Raw genomic sequence first — 21,897 nt, 5'->3', positions numbered from 1 at the left:
AGCAAAATGGGAACGAACGTACTTATGTCCGTCTGTCTGTGTGTCTGTGTGTGTCTGTGTGTGTGTGTGTGTGTGTGTGTGTGTGTGTGTGTGTGTGTGTGCGCGCGTGCGCGCGCGTGCGTGTGTGTTTGTGTGTGTGTGTGTGTGCGTGCAGAGTGGACCTACCTGCCCAGCTGGTTCCTGGATAGATCCAGGGTCCTGAGCTTAGAGCACTTCCACTTACTGGGGGCAGGGAGTGTGTCAATGTGATTCCCACACAATCTCAACGACACTAGAGCCTGATGGGAGGAGGAGATGCTGTGACTGCACATTCACACTTTCATGTCTGCTTACAGCTGTTCCTCCAGCCAAATGAGCCGCCAGAAGTATGTATGTCAGTATGAGGCAAAACTTGAAAGAGTGTTAAAAGCAGCAGCTTCAGCTCCCAGAAAAGGTGTCTAACAGATATATCTGTACATCATAGACTGGTTGTGTAGTTGGTCGGCGGGCCTTACAGAAATACTATTGCTTTCTACATGTGTTTTAAAACTTAATAAAAACTTCCCTGCTCTGCTCCATTTTTGGGCAAGTAGACAATATAAGTTATGGATGTGCTGGATGTGCTGGATGTGCTGGATGAGCAGAAACAGCATTAGCCCTTTCACTCAGCCTGCTCACTTCGGTATTCCTCCTCCTGTTCTTTATAAGGGTGTATAAACGACAACCGGAACAACAGGAATACGCACACTTATCCGATCACCCGCAGCAGTATTAATACTTTTGTTATCATATTCATTCATGAATTTTGGTTTAAACTATCATTTCTAATCCCTAACTGCACTCTTGGTCCACATACACACCTCCAGTTCAAAGAGATATGAGGGCAACTCCTTCAGGCTGTTGTCAGAGAAGTCCACCTCCTGCAGCTGCGTCCTCCAGGACATGGAGATGGTGTTTGGAAGATTCTCAATGACATTGGAGGAAGTGTTGCATTGCTTCTGCATAGGATGTGATAGGAGAATATCCATTTGGTTATTTTGGATGATATTCATTTAATTCACTTATCATACATCTCATATCTCATCAGCAACAATGATGAAACCCACTACAGGAGGGAGGTGAACCAGCTGGCCACGTGGTGCATAGACAACAATCTCTTTCTCAATGTGGAGAAACTACATCCAACACCCCCACCCACAGACCACTGGTGGTACTGCTGTGGAACAGGTGAGCCACCCCCCACACATTGTTGTTGTGTTTTTATCTTAATGTGTGCATATGTTTAAATGTGTCTGTTGATTGTGTATATATAGGATATACATATTTTATACATATTTGTATATATATATTTGTATTATTGTATTCAGGATTGTTGGAAACGTTATTTCGATCTCTCTGTCTGTACACACAAACTGAAAGATTGGCATTAAAGTTGACTTTGATACATTAAGTTCCAGCAAAACCCCAAACTGCAGCATCAGAATCAGCAGATATAGCAAACAGGAAGTGGATGACAGCATTCCAGTTTCTCACCAGAGGACAGGCCCAGGGCTCCGGGAAGCTGCTCAGTTTGTTCCTGCACACATTGAGCAGGATCAGGGACTTCAGACAGTGCATGACTGCTGTGGGCAGGCTGCTGAGACAATTATCAGACACATCCAGCTCCTCCAGCTTACGCAGACCAATCCAGTTAGTGGCTGACACAGAAGAAAAACCGAACACAGCCGAAGTGAAAATCAACCCTGAAACTGAAAGGCCTTTCAGCTGTTGCCACTGGAAATAGTTTGAATCAGTATTGAAATGGTAATAGTCACTATAATGGAAAATATATGGCAACATCCATTAATCTCACATGATGTGTTTACATAAGTGTACTACCAACATGTTGATTATTACAGCTTTGTAATAAATGAAGAGACCACTGAAAAATGATCGGTCACAAATACAAAATTATTTTTGAAATGATTAGAACATACTGGAAGGAATGTCAAACAGGTCTGTGAGCTGGTTCTTAGCAGCAGAAATTCTCTGGATGTGGGTCAGATGGAGGAGTCCGGGCGGCAGACTGCTGAGCTGGTTCTGGGAGAGATTGATGTGCTGTAACCTGAGCACAGGAGAGAGGGATGATGTTTATGATACAACCAGCTTCATTTAGGAATCACTCTTTAATCAGTGTTTGCCCTACTTTTGTAAACGAGAAAAGCTTAAACACTGACATTTTGGTCAATTGTTTGCCCTTTTAGCTTAAGAAAAAGCAGATCATGGAGTTTAATCATGGAGCCCATTAACAGAATACATTTAAAGACTGGAAGCATTGAATAACAATAAGCTGGCACTTTTTATTAAAAGTGTATTAAAGTCAGTGCACATAACCATGACAATACAAACTCAGAAAAGCAAGAATCCTGAAGGTACATCAGCTTCAAAAGAGCCAAACTGTTCAAACTGCTACATGCAGAAATGAAAAATTCATATTCATCTAATTATTTGTAAATGTTCTGCGATGGTGGATGTGTAGATGTTCTGCTGTCATGATATCAATGGGGAGCTCATTCCATTTTGGAGCCACGATAGAGAGCAGGGAGTTGTGCACAGTGAAGTGCACGTGCTGAAGTGTATAATGGAAGCATTTCCTGAATGTAGGCAGGGCCTGATTTATTCACTACACGGTTCTGCACATGTACAAACAGAACATGAGGCATTGGGTTTTTCAGGAGCAATGAGCATATGGTGGGGGTGCTCCTGCTTCTGTAGCCTATGTTCAGCATCAGAATAAGAATCAAGTGTATTGCCAGGTACGTTTACACATACAAGGAATTTGCTTTGGTATCTGGTGGTGCAAACATAAACAACCTAGTCCAGTGTTAATCCAGTGTTAGTCTGGACGGCGTTTCCTCTAGCTTCGGTATTTTTGGTGATGAGGTTCCTTCTGTCTCTCTTGATCGCTTTGCTTTGGCTCTTTTATGCCAGCTTTCAGTCTGGCTCTGGTGATACTGTACATTTCCTCACCTGACAGAAAAGCAGCTTTTTTGGCTCTGGACAGGGCCCATCGCTATGACTCCTTAATAACTTGTACAAATGAAATAAACTTGTGAGTATGAGATAATACTTTGTATGTATGAGATAATAACTTGTATGTTTGTTTTTTTTTAGAAGATAATGACGTATAGCTGCTAGCTGGCAGTGTGTATTTTTCACAGCTGGTGCCTGTGTACCTGGAGCAGAGGACCTGCTGGGAGCTGGCAGCAGCTGGCAGCTCCTTCAGAAGATTGCTGGAAAGATCTAGAGTCTGCAGGCCGATGAGACCCCAGGGCACTACGGAGGGCAAAGCCCCAAGGCTGTTGGAGGACAGATCTAGGTGGGCGATACATGAGGAGACATCCATGAACCAATCGAGCTCCAACCAGGGCAGCTGCAGACCGCTCCAGCACACAGACACAGCCTGCACACAGCATGGAGGGGGGGGGGGGTAAACAGGGTGACTAAAATCTTATCAACCTAATTGTAATACATTGTAAAGCTTAGCTGAAAAATGAATGAACTTTCATCATATTATTCTTTCAGAGTTTTCAATTTCATGCAGTATTGTCAAGGCTTTTTTTAATTATTAAAGATCCTTTGAAAACAAAAGAAAATGTATTCGTATGTAAATACTGCAATTGGTTTAATATGATAGAATATATAATATAATATAATTTCAATATTTTACTATCTTTTATAATTAAAATGACTATTTTCATTCACATTATGAGTTTGTAATTGACATGATCCATATGCAGTAGAGATCTCATCACAATAATATAAAGATAACTTCTATATGGCTATTCTGAGTATTTCGCTGTAAAACGATATTAACACTCCCTGCCCTCTTACTACCAGAACTTACTGGGGTAAGTGGAGGTGCTCTTGTCTCAGTACCCTCGATCTATCCAGCTGGGCAGGTAGTTCCACTCTTCACACGCACCTCCGCATCCACACGCACACACACACACGCATGCACACAAACACACACGCATGCACACACACAAATTCCTTATTGTTCTTTTAATGTTTTGGATAATGTTTAGGATTGAATTGCCTTGTGTACTAATAGGATTCCTGATCACTGCTCTGACACCACAAGCCATTGGTCTGCACCGCAATGAGCTGGCACTCAGACGTATCAAAACTCTAACGCAAGTCAAACTGAGACTTTTTACTTGCATTTAGTTCAAAAAAAAAAAAAAACTCCTCCTAAATTGTCTGCCAAATGTGTAACGCCTAAGCTGGTGTTTTGTTTGCAAACAGAGCAGACATTCTGCTCCCTAAGGTTTGACACAATCTGCTGTTAAATATGAGCTCTCCTCTGAATGCCTCACATTTGTTGGTTCCGAAACACATTCTTATTACCACCTTTGTTTCCAGAATACAGACCTTGTCTCCTTCTGTGTTCGTGGTTTCCTGTAGTTTGAGTCTAAGGAGGTGTTTGCTGAAGGCTGGGTGGTCCATCAGGGTGTATGAGGAAAACCCCGCCCCGTTCTGCAGCAGGAAGCAAGATATCTCCTCATTACCTGCAACACAAAACGCACAACTCACTTAATGTGTTCGAAGTCCCAGTGTTCACTATCTGTCACTGTACTGTTCAATAATTACATGGCCTAAAAGTTTTCAACACAGAAACGTATACTTTCTTGCAGTTGTTCAGCATGTGCAGCTATAGTTTTGGATTCCTGTCATTGTGCATGCTGGGTCATTCTAAAATTGTCATGGGCTTCCCAGACGAACCCCTATCAGCTAACAATTGGCTCATCAGCACTTTTACTGGTCAGAAGACTTCCCTTACATACCAGAGCTAGCACACAGCTCTGCTAACTCCCCGCCCAGACTCCCTGACGTATTGGACTAGAGATGGGACAAATCTAACCCAATATCCAGGGTATAGTGCGCACCGCCATCAAGGATTGTTGTTGTTAGCCTCTGGTTAGCTAGCTGCGCTAACAGATATAAGGAGCTGTTTCTACAACAAGGTGGAGGAGAGCATTTTCCTGTCAGACTGAGAGGCTCAGATAACTACAGCTCAGTGAGGTAAAGGACTCTGAGTGTTTAGATAGCTAACTTTAGTCTAAGTTATCTCAGTGGGCCTCAAATTGTTTGGTCACCATTTATGTAAACAAGTGTTTCCAGGACACACCTTTTATCATCATCATTATAGTTATACAAAATAAGAAAATAAATGAAAATAAGGTATGGAATAATTCAAATTCATACTATAGGACAGTGAAACAAAAATAGAGTTTAAAAGTGGAGTGGTTAGTAAAATATGCATAAAGAAAATATTTGTACAGTTCTGTTTCATATGGGTTTTGAGAGAGTTTTAAGTGCATTCGACCAAGAAGATACAAACTTGAAGAAAACAGAATCATATAAGTACATCAGGTTTCATAGAGCCAAAACATTTCAAGTGCTACTCAACTGGCTTTAGATAAGCCAGTTGAGTATAAGTGCTTTGTTAGTAATTCTATCGCTCGAAGTGGAGTCGAAAGAGATGAGTTTTTAGTCTGCGCCGGAAGATGTGTAAGCTATCTGCTGTCCTGATTTCAATGGGGAGCTCATTCCACCATTTTGGAGCCAGGATAGCAAACCCACGTGTTTCTGCTGATGGGAACTTTGGTCCCCCTCGCAGTGCGGGTGCAGCGAGCTGTTTGGCTGATGCAGAGTGGAGTGCACGTGCTGGGGTGTACGGTTTAACCATGTCCTGGATGTAGGAAGGGCCAGATCCATTCGCAGCATGGTATGCAAGTACCATTGTCTTGAAGTGGATTCTAGCAGTTACTGGAAGCCAGTGAAGGGAGCGGAGGAGCGGAGTGGTGTGGGAACATTTTGGAAGGTTGATGACAAGACGAGCCGCTGCATATTTAATCCAATCAAGTCCCATCCAATTAACAAAAAAATCCAACTCTGTCTTGAAGACAGAACCCAGAGTAACCACTAACCAGGATGACAGTCTGTAACACAATCAGGAGACCTTTTATAAACTGCCCCGCCCCCTCGCACACAGACGGGAGAGAGAGATCTCTCGTCTGGATTGGAAAGATGATCGAAAATAAGGTCGAAAATACATCATAGATGCATTTTGTAGTCGTATTGCATATTAGAAACGGAGTTGGCGAAACTAAAACTGCAATATAATGTTTATGTAGCAATAATACATATGAAATATATTTTTTAAATGTCTCCAATAGGCCTACCGATAAAATATATCTAACGGCGGGCAGGTGCAACAGAAAGAGAAAACAGCCGCAATTTCAGCCTGTCCGGCGCCCAAGATGAAAAAATAGGTCAGGAGGTTAATGGGGCTAGCCGGCTACTACAGGCAGTTCATCCCATCCTTTTCGGAGCTAACCAGCCCTCTGACCGACCTGACCCGAAAGGGTACTTCAGATCCGGTCCAGTGGACGGAGCGGTGTCAGCTGGCATTTGAGAGGGTTAAGAAAGCCCTCTGTGGTAAGCCGCTTCTATACTCTCCTGACTTCTCTCTCCCTTTTGTGTTGCAGACCGATGCCTCGAACAGTGGGGTGGGGGCCGTTTTGTCCCAGCAGGTAGAGGGGTTCGACCGCCTCGTACTGTACATTAGCCGTAAGCTCGCCCGGAGGGAGGTGAACTACAGTACGGTGGAAAAGGAGTGCCTCGCCATACGGTGGGCGGTCGGCGCCCTGCGGTACTACCTCCTAGGGCGCCCTTTCACCCTCTGGTCGGACCATGCCCCGCTCCAGTGGCTCCACCGCATGAAGNACGTAAAAGGTGATGTCATGACGCAGCACCAGTCGGGCTCTGGGCAGTGGGTGCTCTTCTGGTTCCGAACTGGTTCTTCTTTTTAGCACCAGTTGTGTTTCCACTGCCCAGAGCCCGACTGGTGCTGCGTCATGACATCACCTTTTACGTCGCTGATTTTCTCCCCAACGCCGCTCACAACAACAACAATAGGGGACTACGTTGGGTCGAAGATCGTGTTGCTATTAAACATACGAAGTCAGATTAAATTAAAGAACACCTTCTCCAACGTAATACTCTTTCCCGGAGTGCAGTGCTTCATTGTCTATTAATGTGGTTCAGCGGCATTTACCGACAGCTGCAGTTCTTCTCCCACCGGAGTTTAGTCTACCGATAACTCACGCCAGAGTTTAATCTACCGTTAACTCACGGCACAGTTTATTTAGTCTACCGTTAACTCACTGCAGAGTTTATTCTCCCGTTAACTCACGGCAGCAGCCGCTGGAAAGTATTCACTGTCTGACTATCACACAAGCAACTGATAAATATCCCCCATCCCCATAAGTGAATGAGTTGTGGAGTTTCTCTGGTTTAAAATGGGTGATGTTAGCATAGCAACCGAAGCTAAACTGACTATTTTGATCACTTGTTGCTATCCTATTGTGGCATAAGCCGTTTTCTACAGGGACATTTTACCGGCATATTTTTCATTATGATTGTACTTGTGATAGTCGGACATGACAACCTGTGCAGCCCATGTATTGATTCCATCCAATAGCTGCTATAATACAAAACAAAACATCTGCCTGCTCTCCACAATGATCAATAACTGCAAACGGATGGTCAAAGTAAGGTAAACATAAACAGAATTACACTAAGCCTGGTAGTGTTGCCTGACTTTATAAAGTGTGTTTTTTTATAAGTGTGTGGTTGTGTTCTAGTCACTTTGCTCAGCGCTACTGCTTGTTACAACTTTTATTTGCCTTACTCTCCATGAACTGTTATTGCTCAGGTTAATCTCGCCCCCTCCGACGTAAGCGTGACGTATTGGTTCAGGAAGAACCAGAGCTTAATCAGGCTCTAGCCCGGAACCGGTTCAGTGGAAAAGGGGCAACATACATATTTTTAAACGATTATTCCTCATCAGGACGTGTATTGACCAGAGGCTATGTGTCAACCATCAAACACCTTCATCTTTTGATGTGGATATGCAATCATTCTTGTAGTCTGTTAAAGCAAACCGGGTGGTGCAGGAATCTCTCCCGGAAACCGGAAATTAGTTAGCATTTTCCCACATCCTGTTACCTCGTCTGAAGTCGTGAACATGTTTTTGTTAGATGCCAGGAAAAGGTCTGAGGTTAACAAAGAAGAGACGGCATTTAAATACCTCATTAAAAATGTGTCCAAAGCTTCTAGCTAACAAGTGGTGAAATGAGACGATGGACCCGGTCAGTAAACAATGTACGCCTGTGGGAAACACTTCCCCTAATCGGAACTATGATGCTAATTAGGTTAACGTCAATCGTTTAGGTGTAATGCAACCTAAACGATTGACAAAGTAGTGACTGTAGTTGCAGCATTCAAATATAAAAAACTGACAAGTTGAGGAAATCCCAGTTTTGGTGTTATCTGCTACCTGCCACTTGTCCACCAGCAGACTGACATCCATCCTTTATAGCTTTTAATTTAACGATATATCGACATCGATCTCCAATGACATTTTATAATTGTTTGTCTGACTGACCATCGTAATTGTGCTCACAGCATTCTTCATTATTTTATGTGTTAGCCAAAACCCTCAGAATCTGTATTCCTGCCAGTTGAATGACAGAGAATGTTTTCACCCAAACAGGGCAATGGCCATGACATATTCGAAAAATACCCAGATGGGTTGTTCTCATCTATAAACTACTTCAAATAGGATTTCTAGTTTGTGCCTCTGGGTAGCCTTGGTAAAGATGCGGGTAAAAACACCCAACAGAAACAGTATACCATGTACCGTACAGTAAGAAACGTAGAGTCGCTGGTTCAAGTCCCCGACCAGACCTAAAATATGGAGTTTGGACTGGTACTTGGAGAGGTCCCAGTTCACCTCCTGGGCCCTGCCGTGGTCGCCTTAAAGAGCCTGTGACAGCCTCCCAACAACTGTTGTGCAATGAAATATTGGGCTACTAGTAATCTCGAACCGTCAGTTTAAAAAAGAAGGTGCGATACCAATCCGATAAATATCAATAATTTCGAATTTTCGGGGAAATTCCTTCGACTCATTTTGAAGTTTTGGGGGAAGCCGGAAGTGACGTCAATGCTTAGAAATGGTAAATTACTGAGTTTAGGCACGTTAATAACGTTTTCATGAAGTTGACTACAGTAAATTCATATTTGTCAGTGCTTTCATGTCAATTCGGCGAACATAAACATAAATGATCGTGGTGAAGATGATGATTAAATTAGGATTAAAAATCGGTAGTGAGAGCTGCTGACTTTCCTCCCGTCGGATGTGATATAAAAACTCAAGTGGATGAAACTACATTTATTAGTGCTTTCATGTCATTTCGGTGAACATATGATACTCTAGACCAGTGGTTCTCAAACTTTTCCTGTCATTCCCCACTTTGAACAGGTGGGCCTTTTCAAGCCCCACCTGTTCCTCATCGCTCCAATAAAATGGTAGGCCAAGCTTAAAATTGTCAAATGTAACGTTCAATAACAGGGGTCTCCAACCTTTTTTAGGATGAGAGCTACTTTCAAAAAATAAAATAAGTCGTGGGCTACTTTTACTCCTCTTTTTTGTTTTTTTGCAGTGTATGTATTTAGCACATTTTAACATTATTATATGCTACCTTTAACCTTTGTGTGCTGTTTGGGTCTGTGGGACCCCTTTTCAGTGTTTATTAAAAAAAAATGTATGCAATATAATTATTTTAACCTGCTTTATTTGGGGGTGGACGTCACATCCTCTAGGGGGGGCATGCACCCCCAGGAAGATTTTTTTTAAATGTTGAAGTTAAATGCATCAATCTGGTGCACTTTGAGCTAGGGCTGCTCAATTAATCGTATTTTAATCGCAATTACGATTTTGGCTTGCAACGGTTATGAAAACAACATAATCGAAATAAAACGATTTAATTTTTTTTTAAATTGGTTTTTCAGTTGAATTATACTTAAAGTTCAGGGTAATCAACTGTTAAAAACATACTTTTCAAATTATTTTCTTCAATAAATTGATGTTTTCAAAGTAAATGGTTAATCGTTTTTTTAATAATCGTGATATCAATTATTGACCCAAATAATCGAGATTATGGTTTTTGCCATAATCGAGCAGCCCTACTTTGAGCACAACATGAATTTATGGATACAGCTCTCAACACTCATATGAAAGGGGGCTGTATACTTTTCAATAATCCAAACATCTTTAGAATATGATCACAACAAATCATTTAAACTTGTTTATTCTTATCTTATGTTACCTAGTTAGCATTCTTTCTTTTTATTTATGCATATTTTACTAATCCCTCCCCTTTTAAACTTTTTACTGTCGTACACATTGGAATGATTTCTTACTTTATTTACCAGCTATAGTAATTGAACGAGAGAGTAATGTCAAATGACAGTACAATTGACCAATCATATCTTCCCTCTAAATGGGTGGGCTTTATTATCGCGGACATAATGTCAAGTTCCGCCCGCTGTGAAACGTTTCTTGTTTCCATAGCAACAACAACTGTCAACAGCGTAAACTCGCCTTCAAAATAAAAGCATGCCAAATTACACTTAAGACATACAACTGCAACGAAAGTAACAAACACAATGCAATATCCTTTTCAATTTCAAAGAACACAAATTGGGTTATTTACAGGTGTTGTTTTGTGTGGTAGAGGGTCGCTTTCATTGATGCGTTTTGCACCCCGGGCGGCCCGTTGTTTTGATATTCCACCAGTGTGAAAAAAAAAAAAAANATATATAAAGAAAAATATAATTTGTTTTAATGTTTTTAAATATTATTTTGTAGAATATCTTAGGCCCTCAGAGACAGGCTCGCCACTGGTAAAAATCTCTCATACACACATGTGAAACGCTCTCACAGACACACACAACAGCGTTGCAGTCGGGAAGAAAAGCAATGTGGAGCGAGAGAGAGAGAGAGAGCGAGAGAGCAACAGAGAGAGCACACCTTTATCTATTTAATAAAGTTGTAAAAAATAAAGTAAGAAATCATTCCAATGTGTACGACAGTAAAAAGTTTAAAAGGGGAGGGATTAGTAAAATATGCATAAATAAAAAGAAAGAATGCTAACTAGGTAACATAAGATAAGAATAAACAAGTTTAAATGATTTGTTGTGATCATATTCTAAAGATGNCGCATCAATGAAAGCGACCCTCTACCACACAAAACAACACCTGTAAATAACCCAATTTTAACAAACACAATGCAATATCCTTTTCAATTTCAAAGAACACAAATTGGGTTATTTACAGGTGTTGTTTTGTGTGGTAGAGGGTCGCTTTCATTGATGCGTTTTGCACCCCGGGCGGGCCGTTGTTTTGATATTCCACCAGTGTGAAAAAAAAAAAAAAAGATTTTTTTATTTTGTATTTCGTTACCCACCTATCACATTTCTGCGCCCCACACTTTGAGAAACGCTGCATCAAATGATCGTGAGGAGGATGATTTAAAAATAATTTGTTTGAGCCGGTCTGCATTTCCTGATGAAAAAACAAACCGATGCTTTTTGTAGTTGTAGTACACCAACATGGATTAAACGTGTGGCTTTTTTACCACAACGTTGGGGGAAATTAATGGATAAAATGCACGGATTATTATGATTATTATTATTATTATTATTATTATTCCCACTCCAATCGGGTCCCTAGGTCCACCGTTTCCCCGCAGCGAGGCTCCCCCGGTTGACAGTTTACGTGGGCGGGGCTGGGTGCAGTGGCGGACTGGCCATCGGGACGAATCCCGATGGGCCGGTAACGAAGTGGGCCGGTCGGATAAGTCACTAGCACATCCCCCACTCCCCCCGTTGACAATTTACTAGCGGTACCGAAGTGGGCCGGTCAAGAGTCCACCACTGGCTACATGACCGTATTATCGCCCATATTGACGCACCTNCGAGGGGCGAGAAAAGAGACGCCTCCGTTTAATATCTCCCTGTTATTAGTCGAAAGTTAATGTAACCTCATTTACTATAAGAGTTTATTTTAATATAATAGAATTCCAGCCCATTCTGCCATGCGTAAACGCACGAGGCGCCACACAGCAGCAAGCTCAGTCAGCCGATGACAGTTTAATTGAACGGCGGAGAGGGCGCGAGAGAGGCGAAGGATCGGCGTTATGTTGTATCTGTTAGAAGTTTAGGACATTTAGTGCCCCCGTCCAATATGGGCGATAATCACGGTCATGTAGCCAGTGGTGAAGAATACTATATGACCGGTTCAGCTAGTCGGTACGATAGTAAAATTGCTAAAGGGGATGTTCTAACTGGAGGATGTTTTGCTCCCGCTCAACGCTCGTCACAGCGGGCGGAGTGCAGGTGATCTGGTAGAGCTGCGTGTCTCCGTCAGCAGCAGCTTGATCTCTTGATTTCTCTCTCGGCGTCCTGTTATAATTCATGGTCCATGTCGATCAGATCCAGGTACATATTAGCGGGTGAAGCCTTTGGCGAGCATCTTTTGCCGCGCAAAGAGGAAATGTCTATCGATATATCTACTGTGCGCATCCGATCGACTCTCTTTCTGAGTTATCCCGGACCTTTATAGAGAGCATCCGCGATGCCGTGCTCAACTATTATGCAGCAGGCGAATAACCTCAGCGCAGCCCACGATAATAATGATCAACGGGGCAGCGACGCGGCCGCGCCTCGAGACACTACTCGGAGCACTCCCTTGTCATATACTGGACACTCGACGCGCGTGATTGGGATATGATGTTAACGTATTTTATATACTAATTAATATATACCAGCTATAAAATAACAATAATCGTAATATAAACCGGTCTGCCTTCATAATCACGAGCTGCAAGAAATTACAATTTTATTTCGCTGATGAAAGTGGCACTCATCGTATAGTCTATCCTAACAACCAGTCCAATCAGGTCGTAATCCTTCTATTGATATGGATAGTCTAGACTCAACTACAGGGATACATAGCCAAGGTATCGTTCTGTTATTTTCAATACAAGGTACAGATGCAGAACTGACATCTCATAGACATACACTCTCCATTTTTATCAGATGAGCAGTGCGATACCTACTACGGAATCATCGAAGATGCGCAGTCTACTCAGATGAGCGTGGGCTGCGCACGCACCGGGGGCAGAGTGGCGGCAGACACAAAAAGAAGTAGTATTTTTATTTTTGCTTTGGGGGACCAATGGCATGGACCGGTTCACGCAGTCTCAAAGTAACATCAAAGAACTAACACAATTTGTAATTGTCCATGTCCAAGGACCTTGCTCACTTTCATGTTCATGTGATACCTTAGCGTGTACGAGCGAACCGTTTTAATAATCACCTGAATGTTACGAGTCTAGCAGCAGCAAATTCAGCAGCATTATAAAAAAATTATTAGCTTGCATTTATAATGTACAGCAAACCAAAGCACAAGAGCGGCGCTCAAAAGAGAAAGGACAAGAGAGAGTGTATGTCTGTGCGTGTGTGAGCGCATCATCGTGCGTTTACGTTTGGGGGGGCGGGGGGGGGCCAAAACAATATTTGCACCGGGGCCATCACAACCTTGTTACGCCACTGCCCCTTACATTTACCGTCAACAGTGATTGGACATCAACATAAAATATAATAGATCCATAAACCTACACTTAAGCAAAGGAGTATATCTTTTCTTACAAGAAAAGGCCACTTCCAATTGTTTAAAATGTCATTTTGTGTTTTCTTTTATACATTTTCATAAACGTGCAGCTTACTGTGTGTTGTGGCCTTTAGGCGCGAGCACCCAACTCTGCGGTGGTGGTGGTGGGAACACATCTGGATCTCATCGACACCAAGTTTCGCACCGAGAGACTGGCCACTCTGAGAGCTTACATTCTGGCTCTATGCCGATCCCCGTCAGGGGCCCGAGCTTCCGGATACCCCGACATCACCTGGAAACAACTGCAGTATGTCCCTAATGCTGCATCATCATTATATTAGCCTGAAAGAGCACCTGTCTGCACAGTGTTTTCAGTGTGTGTTGTGTGTGTGTGAGCTCAGTGAGGTGTCCTGTAGGACTCGGGAGGGCTTGGAGGCTTTGAAGAAGCTGCTCTTCCAGGTGTCTCGCTCCATGAGGGACAGCAGCAGCAGCTCGGCCTGTGGCAGCAGGCTGCTGGGCAGACTGGTGAGTGAGGCCATGTGACTGATAATGCTCCACACGTTGTGTCTGTGTGTCCTCTGTTTTGGTTAAGTTGAACCAAGATAAAGCCAGAAATAATCTTAATAAGGAACGACAGAAGGCAGTCAAAGATGATATTTCGAGAGGGATTCCAAAACCAAGTCAGTAACTCAATGTTTTATAGGGAGCTGTATCATACCCTTTACGGGAATTCAAGAGAAGAGTACATTAGTTATTGGACAAGCTTGTTGACATTATTGACATAAACGGAATATTCCTGAACAGGACACATGGCTGCTATGAGATCCACCACTGTAAAGATTTTGAATGTCAAGATCACTCTCTTCATAACTTGGTAACATGCCTTCCTTTTGTTGTGTTAGCAGGCCGAGTTAATTACTGGCGGTTAATCAGACCTACTAAGTTTACTGCCAGGCTTTATTTAAAAAATGGGTTCACGGTTTAAACTGGGTTTTATGATTCTTTTGTAACGATGTGACATTATTTATTCCGACCGAGCGGCCAGTGGACGTCACTAGGTCCTCTGCTTATTTCTAGTTCTTTCCCTTGACCAACTATCGAGTGGCAATTACTAGGTCATCATCAATTCTTTGTTCTGCTGTCACCTTTCTTCTGCCTCTTCAGTTGAAGTTTTTCAGAGTGTGCTTCCAGGGGGATTGCCCTAGATAACACTTTTCTCAGAGGTATCTCTTAGTACTGTGTCTCATCCAAGGCTAGGAATTCTCCAATAGTGATCCCAGAGCAGTTCCTGCCGCTGAGTTTACAGTATTTCCATGGTTATAATACGTTTGCGGCTTACATCATTATTAAGAAGTATTTAATTCATACGAATTACAAGTACACAACGGTTCCATGTAACCATGAATATTTTCCTTTTGAGAGGGTCGTCTTTTTTGGATTAAAGAGCTAAAGACGATCCCAGTCCAGGGGTTGGAATGGTATCCAACATGTCAGCCATCTTTCCCTCACTTTAGTTTGAAATGTGAAAATCTTAGGTGTTCTTGAACTAGTGGGTCATTTCAAATATCCAACTGGAAATAGTATAAGGATTTATTTTTCTCATTTGTAGTAGTTCTTATGGTTAGTTTCAGGAACTATCTTGTGAAGAAGACTCAAAACGACCAGGCAGACAAAACCTTTATTCTGTTATTCTAAAACACCAACAGATTTGACTATGGTCTCGTCCACCAGGTCCCCAGGAGCTACCTGACCCTTCAGGATGCAGTGCTAGCAGAGAAGCAGCGGCGGGATGCTGAAGGAGAGGTCCAATACATCACTGAGGCCCAGCTGGAGCACATCCTCAAACAGAACCCAGAAAGGGACATCAGAGACTATGAGGACCGTCAGACTGGTACTGTGTTTTGTTAGCAAACACATAGATGTGAAAAATGTTCAGCTTGAGAAGTTTTTTGTTTGTACAGTAACCTTGAAAGATTTGTTCTTCTGATTAACTCTGATAGTGCCAACTTTGGAAACATGGTTACACATGCTATACCAGCTAACAGAGGTAGATGACTCCTGAATGCTCCTGTAGCTGATATTAGCAAGCCAGTCAAGACCTTTCACCATTTACAAAAGACAACTTTAGAATGACCCTTATTAGGGCTGCACAATATCAGGAAGACATGTTATGTGGATAACATTGTTGAATATTGCAATAATGATATCACTTGCAAATACTTAAACATACAATGTTAACATTGTTCTGCTTTGGGTTTACTGCCAATATAAAAGACAGTCATAAGCCTATGCCGAAACAGAAAAAAAATGTAAGGCATTATTTCCATTGCAACATGATTTCTTTCTTTATTATTTTTATGATCACTTGCCCCCCTTTACAACATGTTCTGGTTCTTTAAACAAAAACATACCTGAATTATTGAAATTGATATCTATTAAACGTTCTACACACAGTGACAGCGGTAAAGCCATTCTTCTTACTCGCCAAGTAAAGATATCTTCAATACTATTGTATCTTATATGAGTTAATATTAAGGCGTTGTGCTGCCGGAGCGCACTGGAACAACACTACAGGACTTTATTTTGCAGTTCGAGCAAGGGGCCAGTCACATTGCACGTTTTATTTTCTCGTGCTTTGGTCCACTGTTGTCAATGTTCATGCGCCTATTGTTCAGATCTCAACCAGAGCCCAGAGCTGGTTACAAACAAGCTGTTACACAGAGTTTGGGTGTTTGTTTGCACATTTGGATACAACAGGAAGCTGGCTGACCGATGTGTTGTATATGTATATTAATATTATGCCCTCCACCACACCATTCATAAGGCAACACCATGCAAACGGCTCTCCTTCTTTTTACACTATATCCAGCCATCAGCTTCTTGATAGAGACAGGGGCCCTGCTGCACTTCCCGGACACCAGCCACGGCCTGTGCACCCTCTACTTCCTGTGTCCTGTGTGGCTGTCAGAATGCCTGGAGAGGATCATGCGCCTCAAGTCCTCTCGCTCTTTAGCCAGGAATGGGGTGATCAGAACTGAAGACCTTAGGGTGAGAATTAGTACTGGTAAACTGGTAAATACTGGAATTTAAGAGTGTTAATGATTATATGACTTTCTATGGTGATATCTCTGATGATGTCTATGCAGATGCTGTTGGTAGGAACAGGTTTCACCGAGCAGACAGAGGAACAGTATTTCCAGTTTCTGGCCAAGTTTGAGATTGCTCTTCCTGTGGCCAATAACAGGTAAAACATTTTATTTTTACGAAAATGTCATGCTCATTTGACATATTCTGAAATGTTTTCTCCGGAAACATGCCCTTTCATAGTAGAATGCCAATGGTGGAAGAAGTACTATCCTAGGTTGTTTTTTGCTGCCTGTCCCAGTTTCTCCAGCACACAATTATATACATCAAACATGCATATCTGGTAATCATGCAGAACTTCCTCAGAGCCACTTAACCTAGGAAAAGTCTCTGTGTAACGCATAAGAAATAATCATGGTGAAGTTGTCAATCAATCAAATGCAATGTTTACAAAAATACTTGTACCTTTTGTCTCAGGGACTTAACAGTCTCTGTCCTTGGACCCTCACATCGGACGAGGAAAAACTCCCAAAGAAACCCCCCAGTTAATGGGGGAAAGAACATTAGAAACCTCGCAGAGAGCAACAGAGGAGGATCCCTCTCCCAGGACGAACAGACGTGCAATACATGTTGTGTGTAAATTAAAGATAACATAGATTTACAAGATAGGTAGTCAACATGCTTGAAAAGACAGTTTCTATATAAAAGAAGAAGATAAAGATTGATACAATTGGATCTTCCAGGTGCCGCAACAACGACTCAGGATCCAGACGTAACCTTTAATACTGGCAACATCCGGGGATTGCGTTAGTAACATGCATTTTTGGGAGATGAGGGCAAAGAGATAGGGAAGATATACAGTCAAGTCCTGTTTGAGGATATTTACCTAACTCTGATAGGCCGTAGCATTAATCCAGTCAGTTATAAGGAATTAAGTGATCTTGGTATTTTTTAACACTTTGGTCAAGAATATATTTTTGCACACATGTCTGCACAGCCCTCCACTTTAAAATATAATACACTCTAGTTTGTCATATATTGGCAAATATTCATTGTCCTAAGTTTAGTTGCTTTTTAGGTTCTTTTGTATATTTAAATAAATATTTGGTGTAAATACTTGTCTTTAACACCCCTTGGCTGCTATATCTTCGAAACTGTTACAGGATGTGTATTTTGTAATACTAATTTTTTTTTTTTTAGTTGGCTCTTTTCTCGCTGTAACAAATGTAAATGTATCCTCTCTGGGATGAACAAAGGTATTCTGATTCTGATTATTTATTTAAAATGCTAAATAGTTTCTTATTAAAATAGTTTCTTTTTTATCATCGTTGTTTTTTTCTAAGCTACTCTTACAACTTCTTTTCTTAGATTGTTTATGTTTGCACCACCATACACAAAAGCAAATTCCTTGTATGTGTCAACATACCCAGCAATAAACTGGATTCTGATTCTGATGTATTAAGATGTTGAGCACAGCACAGCCTTGCACTAGCAGCAAGCATATCTAACGTTTATTCACATTGTTCTAGTTTTAAATTAATTCTTCTTTTCCCTTTTTCTCTTGGTGAAGCTTTCTGCTGCCCCACTTACTTCCCCCCAAGCCAGCTATGGACATCCACGGTCTTCGCCAGCAGACCCACAACACCCTGCAACGCCTCGTCAGGATGAGCTTTGTTCCTGCTGGATTTTGGGAGCGCTTTATAGCCAGGATGCTCATTAGCCTCACAGAGATGGACCTGCAGGTACTGAAAGCAGCTGATCATCATTACTCACCTTTTGTACTTACACTCCTCTTACAATCATGGCCTGATGCTGTGTTGTGACAGTCTTTTGAGCCCAAAAGAAACACCAGGAGCCAGTGCAGCAGGAACTCTGTGATCTACAGTTTTGCTGGAACCCAGCAGAGGAACCGGTGCAGCACCTTCAGAGTCAAACGCAGCCAGACCATATACTGGAAGGAGGGGCTGCTGGTCACTTTTGATGGAGGCTACCTCAGGTCAGAGCGGGGGTTAAAATGACGCAGGCAGGAATTAAATGAGGGAAATGCTTTATTGATGTAATGAAGTGTGTGGAGCTTCAGTTGGATGATCAGTATCTTGCCCAAGGACACGTCAACATGTGCAGGAGCTGGGGATCGAACCACCGACCATCTGATTGGACGACAAACTCCTACCTCCTGAACCACAGATCCCCCATAGTGTTCTTATCACATATATATCACAGGTTTCTTAGTGCTATAATTAGTTATAAGCCTAATGTACAAGATAACATACTTAAACATTAAGACAAAATATCCTCTTAAAATCTAAAATGAATTCAATGAAAACAGGGAGACAGAAAATGTTATGTTTACCAGCTCCTGTGTAAATGGTGAATGGGGAGGTAGTGAAAGCAGATATAGCTCAGTATAATGAGACGGCGACGTGCATTTGTGTTTCTGCAGTGTGGAGTCATCAGATGTCAACTGGAAGAGGAAGAAGAGTGGAGGGATAAAGATCATCTGCCATTCAGAGAGCAGAGACTTCTCTGCCATGGCTTTCATCACGGACAACGTGAACTCTCTGATCGATCAGTGGTTCCCCGGTCAGTGCCCTGAACAGTATCAATATCATTTTATTATGTTTTTGACTATTCAACTGTTTATCTTGCCATTTGTCTGGTTGACATGTTTGCCAAGGTTTGCAGAAGAGCATTTGTATTCAGCATATGATCCAAAAGGTCTTCTATGGGCTTATATACAGTTCGGCAAAAAAGTATTTAGTCAGCCACCAATTGTGCAAGTTCTCCCACTTAAAAAGATGAGAGGCCTGTCATTTTCATCCTAGGTATACCTCAACTATGAGAGACAAAATGAGAAAAAAAAATCCAGAAATCACATTGGTCTGGATTTTTAAAGGAGAATTATTTGGCAAATTATGGTGGAAAATAAGTACTTTGGGTCACCTACAAACAAACAAGAATTTATGGCTCTTCACAGACCCTGTAACTCTTCTTTAAGGAGGCCGTCCTCTGTCCTCCACTTGTTAACTGTATTAATGGCACCTGTTTGACTTTTATCATTATAAAAGACACCTGTCACAACCTTCAAACAGTCACACTCCAAACCCACTATGGCCCAAGACCAAAGAGCTGTCAAAGGACACCAGAAACAAAATTGTAGACCTGCCACCCAGGCTGGGAAGACTGGAATCTGCAAGTAGGTAAGCAGCTTGGTGTGAAGAAATAACTGTGGAGCAATTATTTAGAAAATGGAAGGACATACCAAGACCACTGGATAATCTCCCTCGGAATCTGGGGCTCCACGCAAGATCTCACCCTATGGGGTTCAAATGATCAACAAGAACGGTGAGCAAAATTCCCAGAACCACACGGGGGACCTAGTCAATGACCTGCAGAGAGTGGGACCCCAAAGAATAACAAGGCTACCATTAGTAACACACTACGCCGCCAGGGACTCAAATCCTGCAGTGCCAGACGTGTCCCACTGCTTAAGCCAGTACATGTCCAGGCCCGTCTGAAAGTTGATTCAGAGGAGCAATTTAGATGATCCAGGAAGAGGATTGGGAGAATGTCATTTATGGTCCAGAGAAACCAAAATAGAACTTTTGGTAAAAACTCAACTAGGACGTGTTTGGAGAGAAAGAACACCATTCCCTACTGTGAAACATGGGGGTGGAAAACTCATGCTTTGGGGCTGTTTTTTGCAAACGGGGACCAGGACACTGATCCGTGTAAAGGAAAGAATGAATGGGCCATGTATCGTGAGATTTTGAAGTGACAACCTCCTATCCACAGGCAAGGGATTGAAGATGGAAACGTGGCTTGGGTCTTTCAGCATGACAATGATCCCAAAACACCACCGCGGCCGGCAACGAAGGAGTGGGCTTCGGTAAGAAGCCATTTCAAGGTCCTGGAGTGGCCTAGCCAGTCTCCAGATCTCAACCCATAGAAAATCTTTGGAGGGGTTGAAAGGTCCGTGTTGCCAGCGGACAGCCCAAAAATCACTCTAGAGGAGATCTGCATGGAGGAATGGGCCAAAATACCAGCAACAGTTTGTGAAAAACCTTGTGAAGACTTACCCAGAAAACGTTTGGACCTCTGTTCATTGCCAACAAAGGTTCATAACCAAAAGTATTGAAGCTGTGAACTTTGTTATTGACCAAATACTTATTTTCCACCATAAATTTTGCTAATTATTCTTTAAAAATCAGGACAATTGTGATTTCTGGATTTTTATTTTCTCTCTCATTGTGTCTCTCGAGAGTGTGACGGCCTTCATACCTAGGCATGAAACTTCACGGGCCTCTCATCTTTTTAAGTGGAGGAAAACTTGCACAATTGGTGGCTGACTAAATACTTTTTTGGCACCCACTGTATGTCTTAAATAATATTTGTTTTGAACTACAAATGATTTGTGTGTAAATGTGTCATTGTAAAATGTAAAACACCTTAACACAAATGCATTCAAAAAGATTTGCCAAACTCACAAAAAAAAGTGCAAATGTTAAAACGGATCTGCAAATACGCAAAATGTTTTCACAAATCAAAAAAGATCTTGTTGAAACTATTAATTACAAAGCACTTCACTTTATTAGTCCGCCTAGTTTTAACTTACCATCTGTATGGGAAGATAATCGCGTAGAAAAGCACCGGTATTTAGGTGCCCTTTTGCCTGGCCTGCCTGCCTGCCTGCCTGCCTGCCTGCCTGCCTGCCTGGCCCTGCCGCCTGGCCTACCCAAATTTGTAACTAATTATAGTATTCACAGATCTTTTTTTCATTTGTGAAAATATTTTGGTATGCAGATCCGTTTTACATTTTGCCACATTTTTTTTTGTGCGTTGCACAATCGTTTGGATGCATTTGTTGGAGGGTTGTTTTACATTTAAAAATCCACACATTTACACACAATCATTTTTATGTTCACGGCAAATATTCTTCCTCATCGTTACTCGGAAAAGAAATAATAGAGACAGAGACTGATGAACTGTTTAGCCCGCCCTTTGGGCATGGTTTTATTTTCCGTATGCACTGCACTTGGACATGCGTGTGGAGTGAATCGTGGTCACCTCTGAGAGCGGAGTGGTTGACAGCTAAAAAAGCTATAATATCAACGGACAGCTGACACGTAATAACGGTTACTGTGCCAGCTGATCTGCACCAAATACTCAGTTCCTTTTTTTCCTTGGTATCTGTCTCTCTCTGTCACGAACTCTTCACATGAATGTGTTCTTGTTGATGCAGCATGCCTTAGCCCAGTCCGTTTATCAGT

At 42.1% G+C, this 21,897-nt stretch overlaps 1 protein-coding gene across 1 annotated transcript in view; it reads left to right on the top strand.

Annotated features, from left to right (window-relative positions):
* Positions 1-6,308: 6,308 nt before the first annotated feature.
* Positions 6,309-21,897, top strand: part of LOC104945588 (leucine-rich repeat serine/threonine-protein kinase 1-like) — a gene marked incomplete at its 3' end in the record, with an annotated part of 27,782 nt that continues 12,193 nt past the window's right edge. Inside the window, exons 1-10 of the mRNA XM_010771286.1 lie at positions 6,309-6,443; positions 6,513-6,752; positions 13,678-13,850; positions 13,945-14,068; positions 15,275-15,434; positions 16,413-16,591; positions 16,690-16,787; positions 18,198-18,369; positions 18,454-18,623; positions 19,071-19,210. Coding sequence (XP_010769588.1) covers positions 6,309-6,443; positions 6,513-6,752; positions 13,678-13,850; positions 13,945-14,068; positions 15,275-15,434; positions 16,413-16,591; positions 16,690-16,787; positions 18,198-18,369; positions 18,454-18,623; positions 19,071-19,210 — 1,591 coding nt within the window. The remainder of the gene's footprint in view (positions 6,444-6,512; positions 6,753-13,677; positions 13,851-13,944; positions 14,069-15,274; positions 15,435-16,412; positions 16,592-16,689; positions 16,788-18,197; positions 18,370-18,453; positions 18,624-19,070; positions 19,211-21,897) is intronic.

Source organism: Notothenia coriiceps, unplaced genomic scaffold (genome assembly GCF_000735185.1).
Source record: "Notothenia coriiceps isolate Sejong01 unplaced genomic scaffold, NC01 NC01_scaffold00009800, whole genome shotgun sequence".
Taxonomy (NCBI): Eukaryota; Metazoa; Chordata; class Actinopteri; order Perciformes; family Nototheniidae; genus Notothenia; species Notothenia coriiceps.
This window is presented reverse-complemented; position numbering and strand designations above follow the sequence as displayed.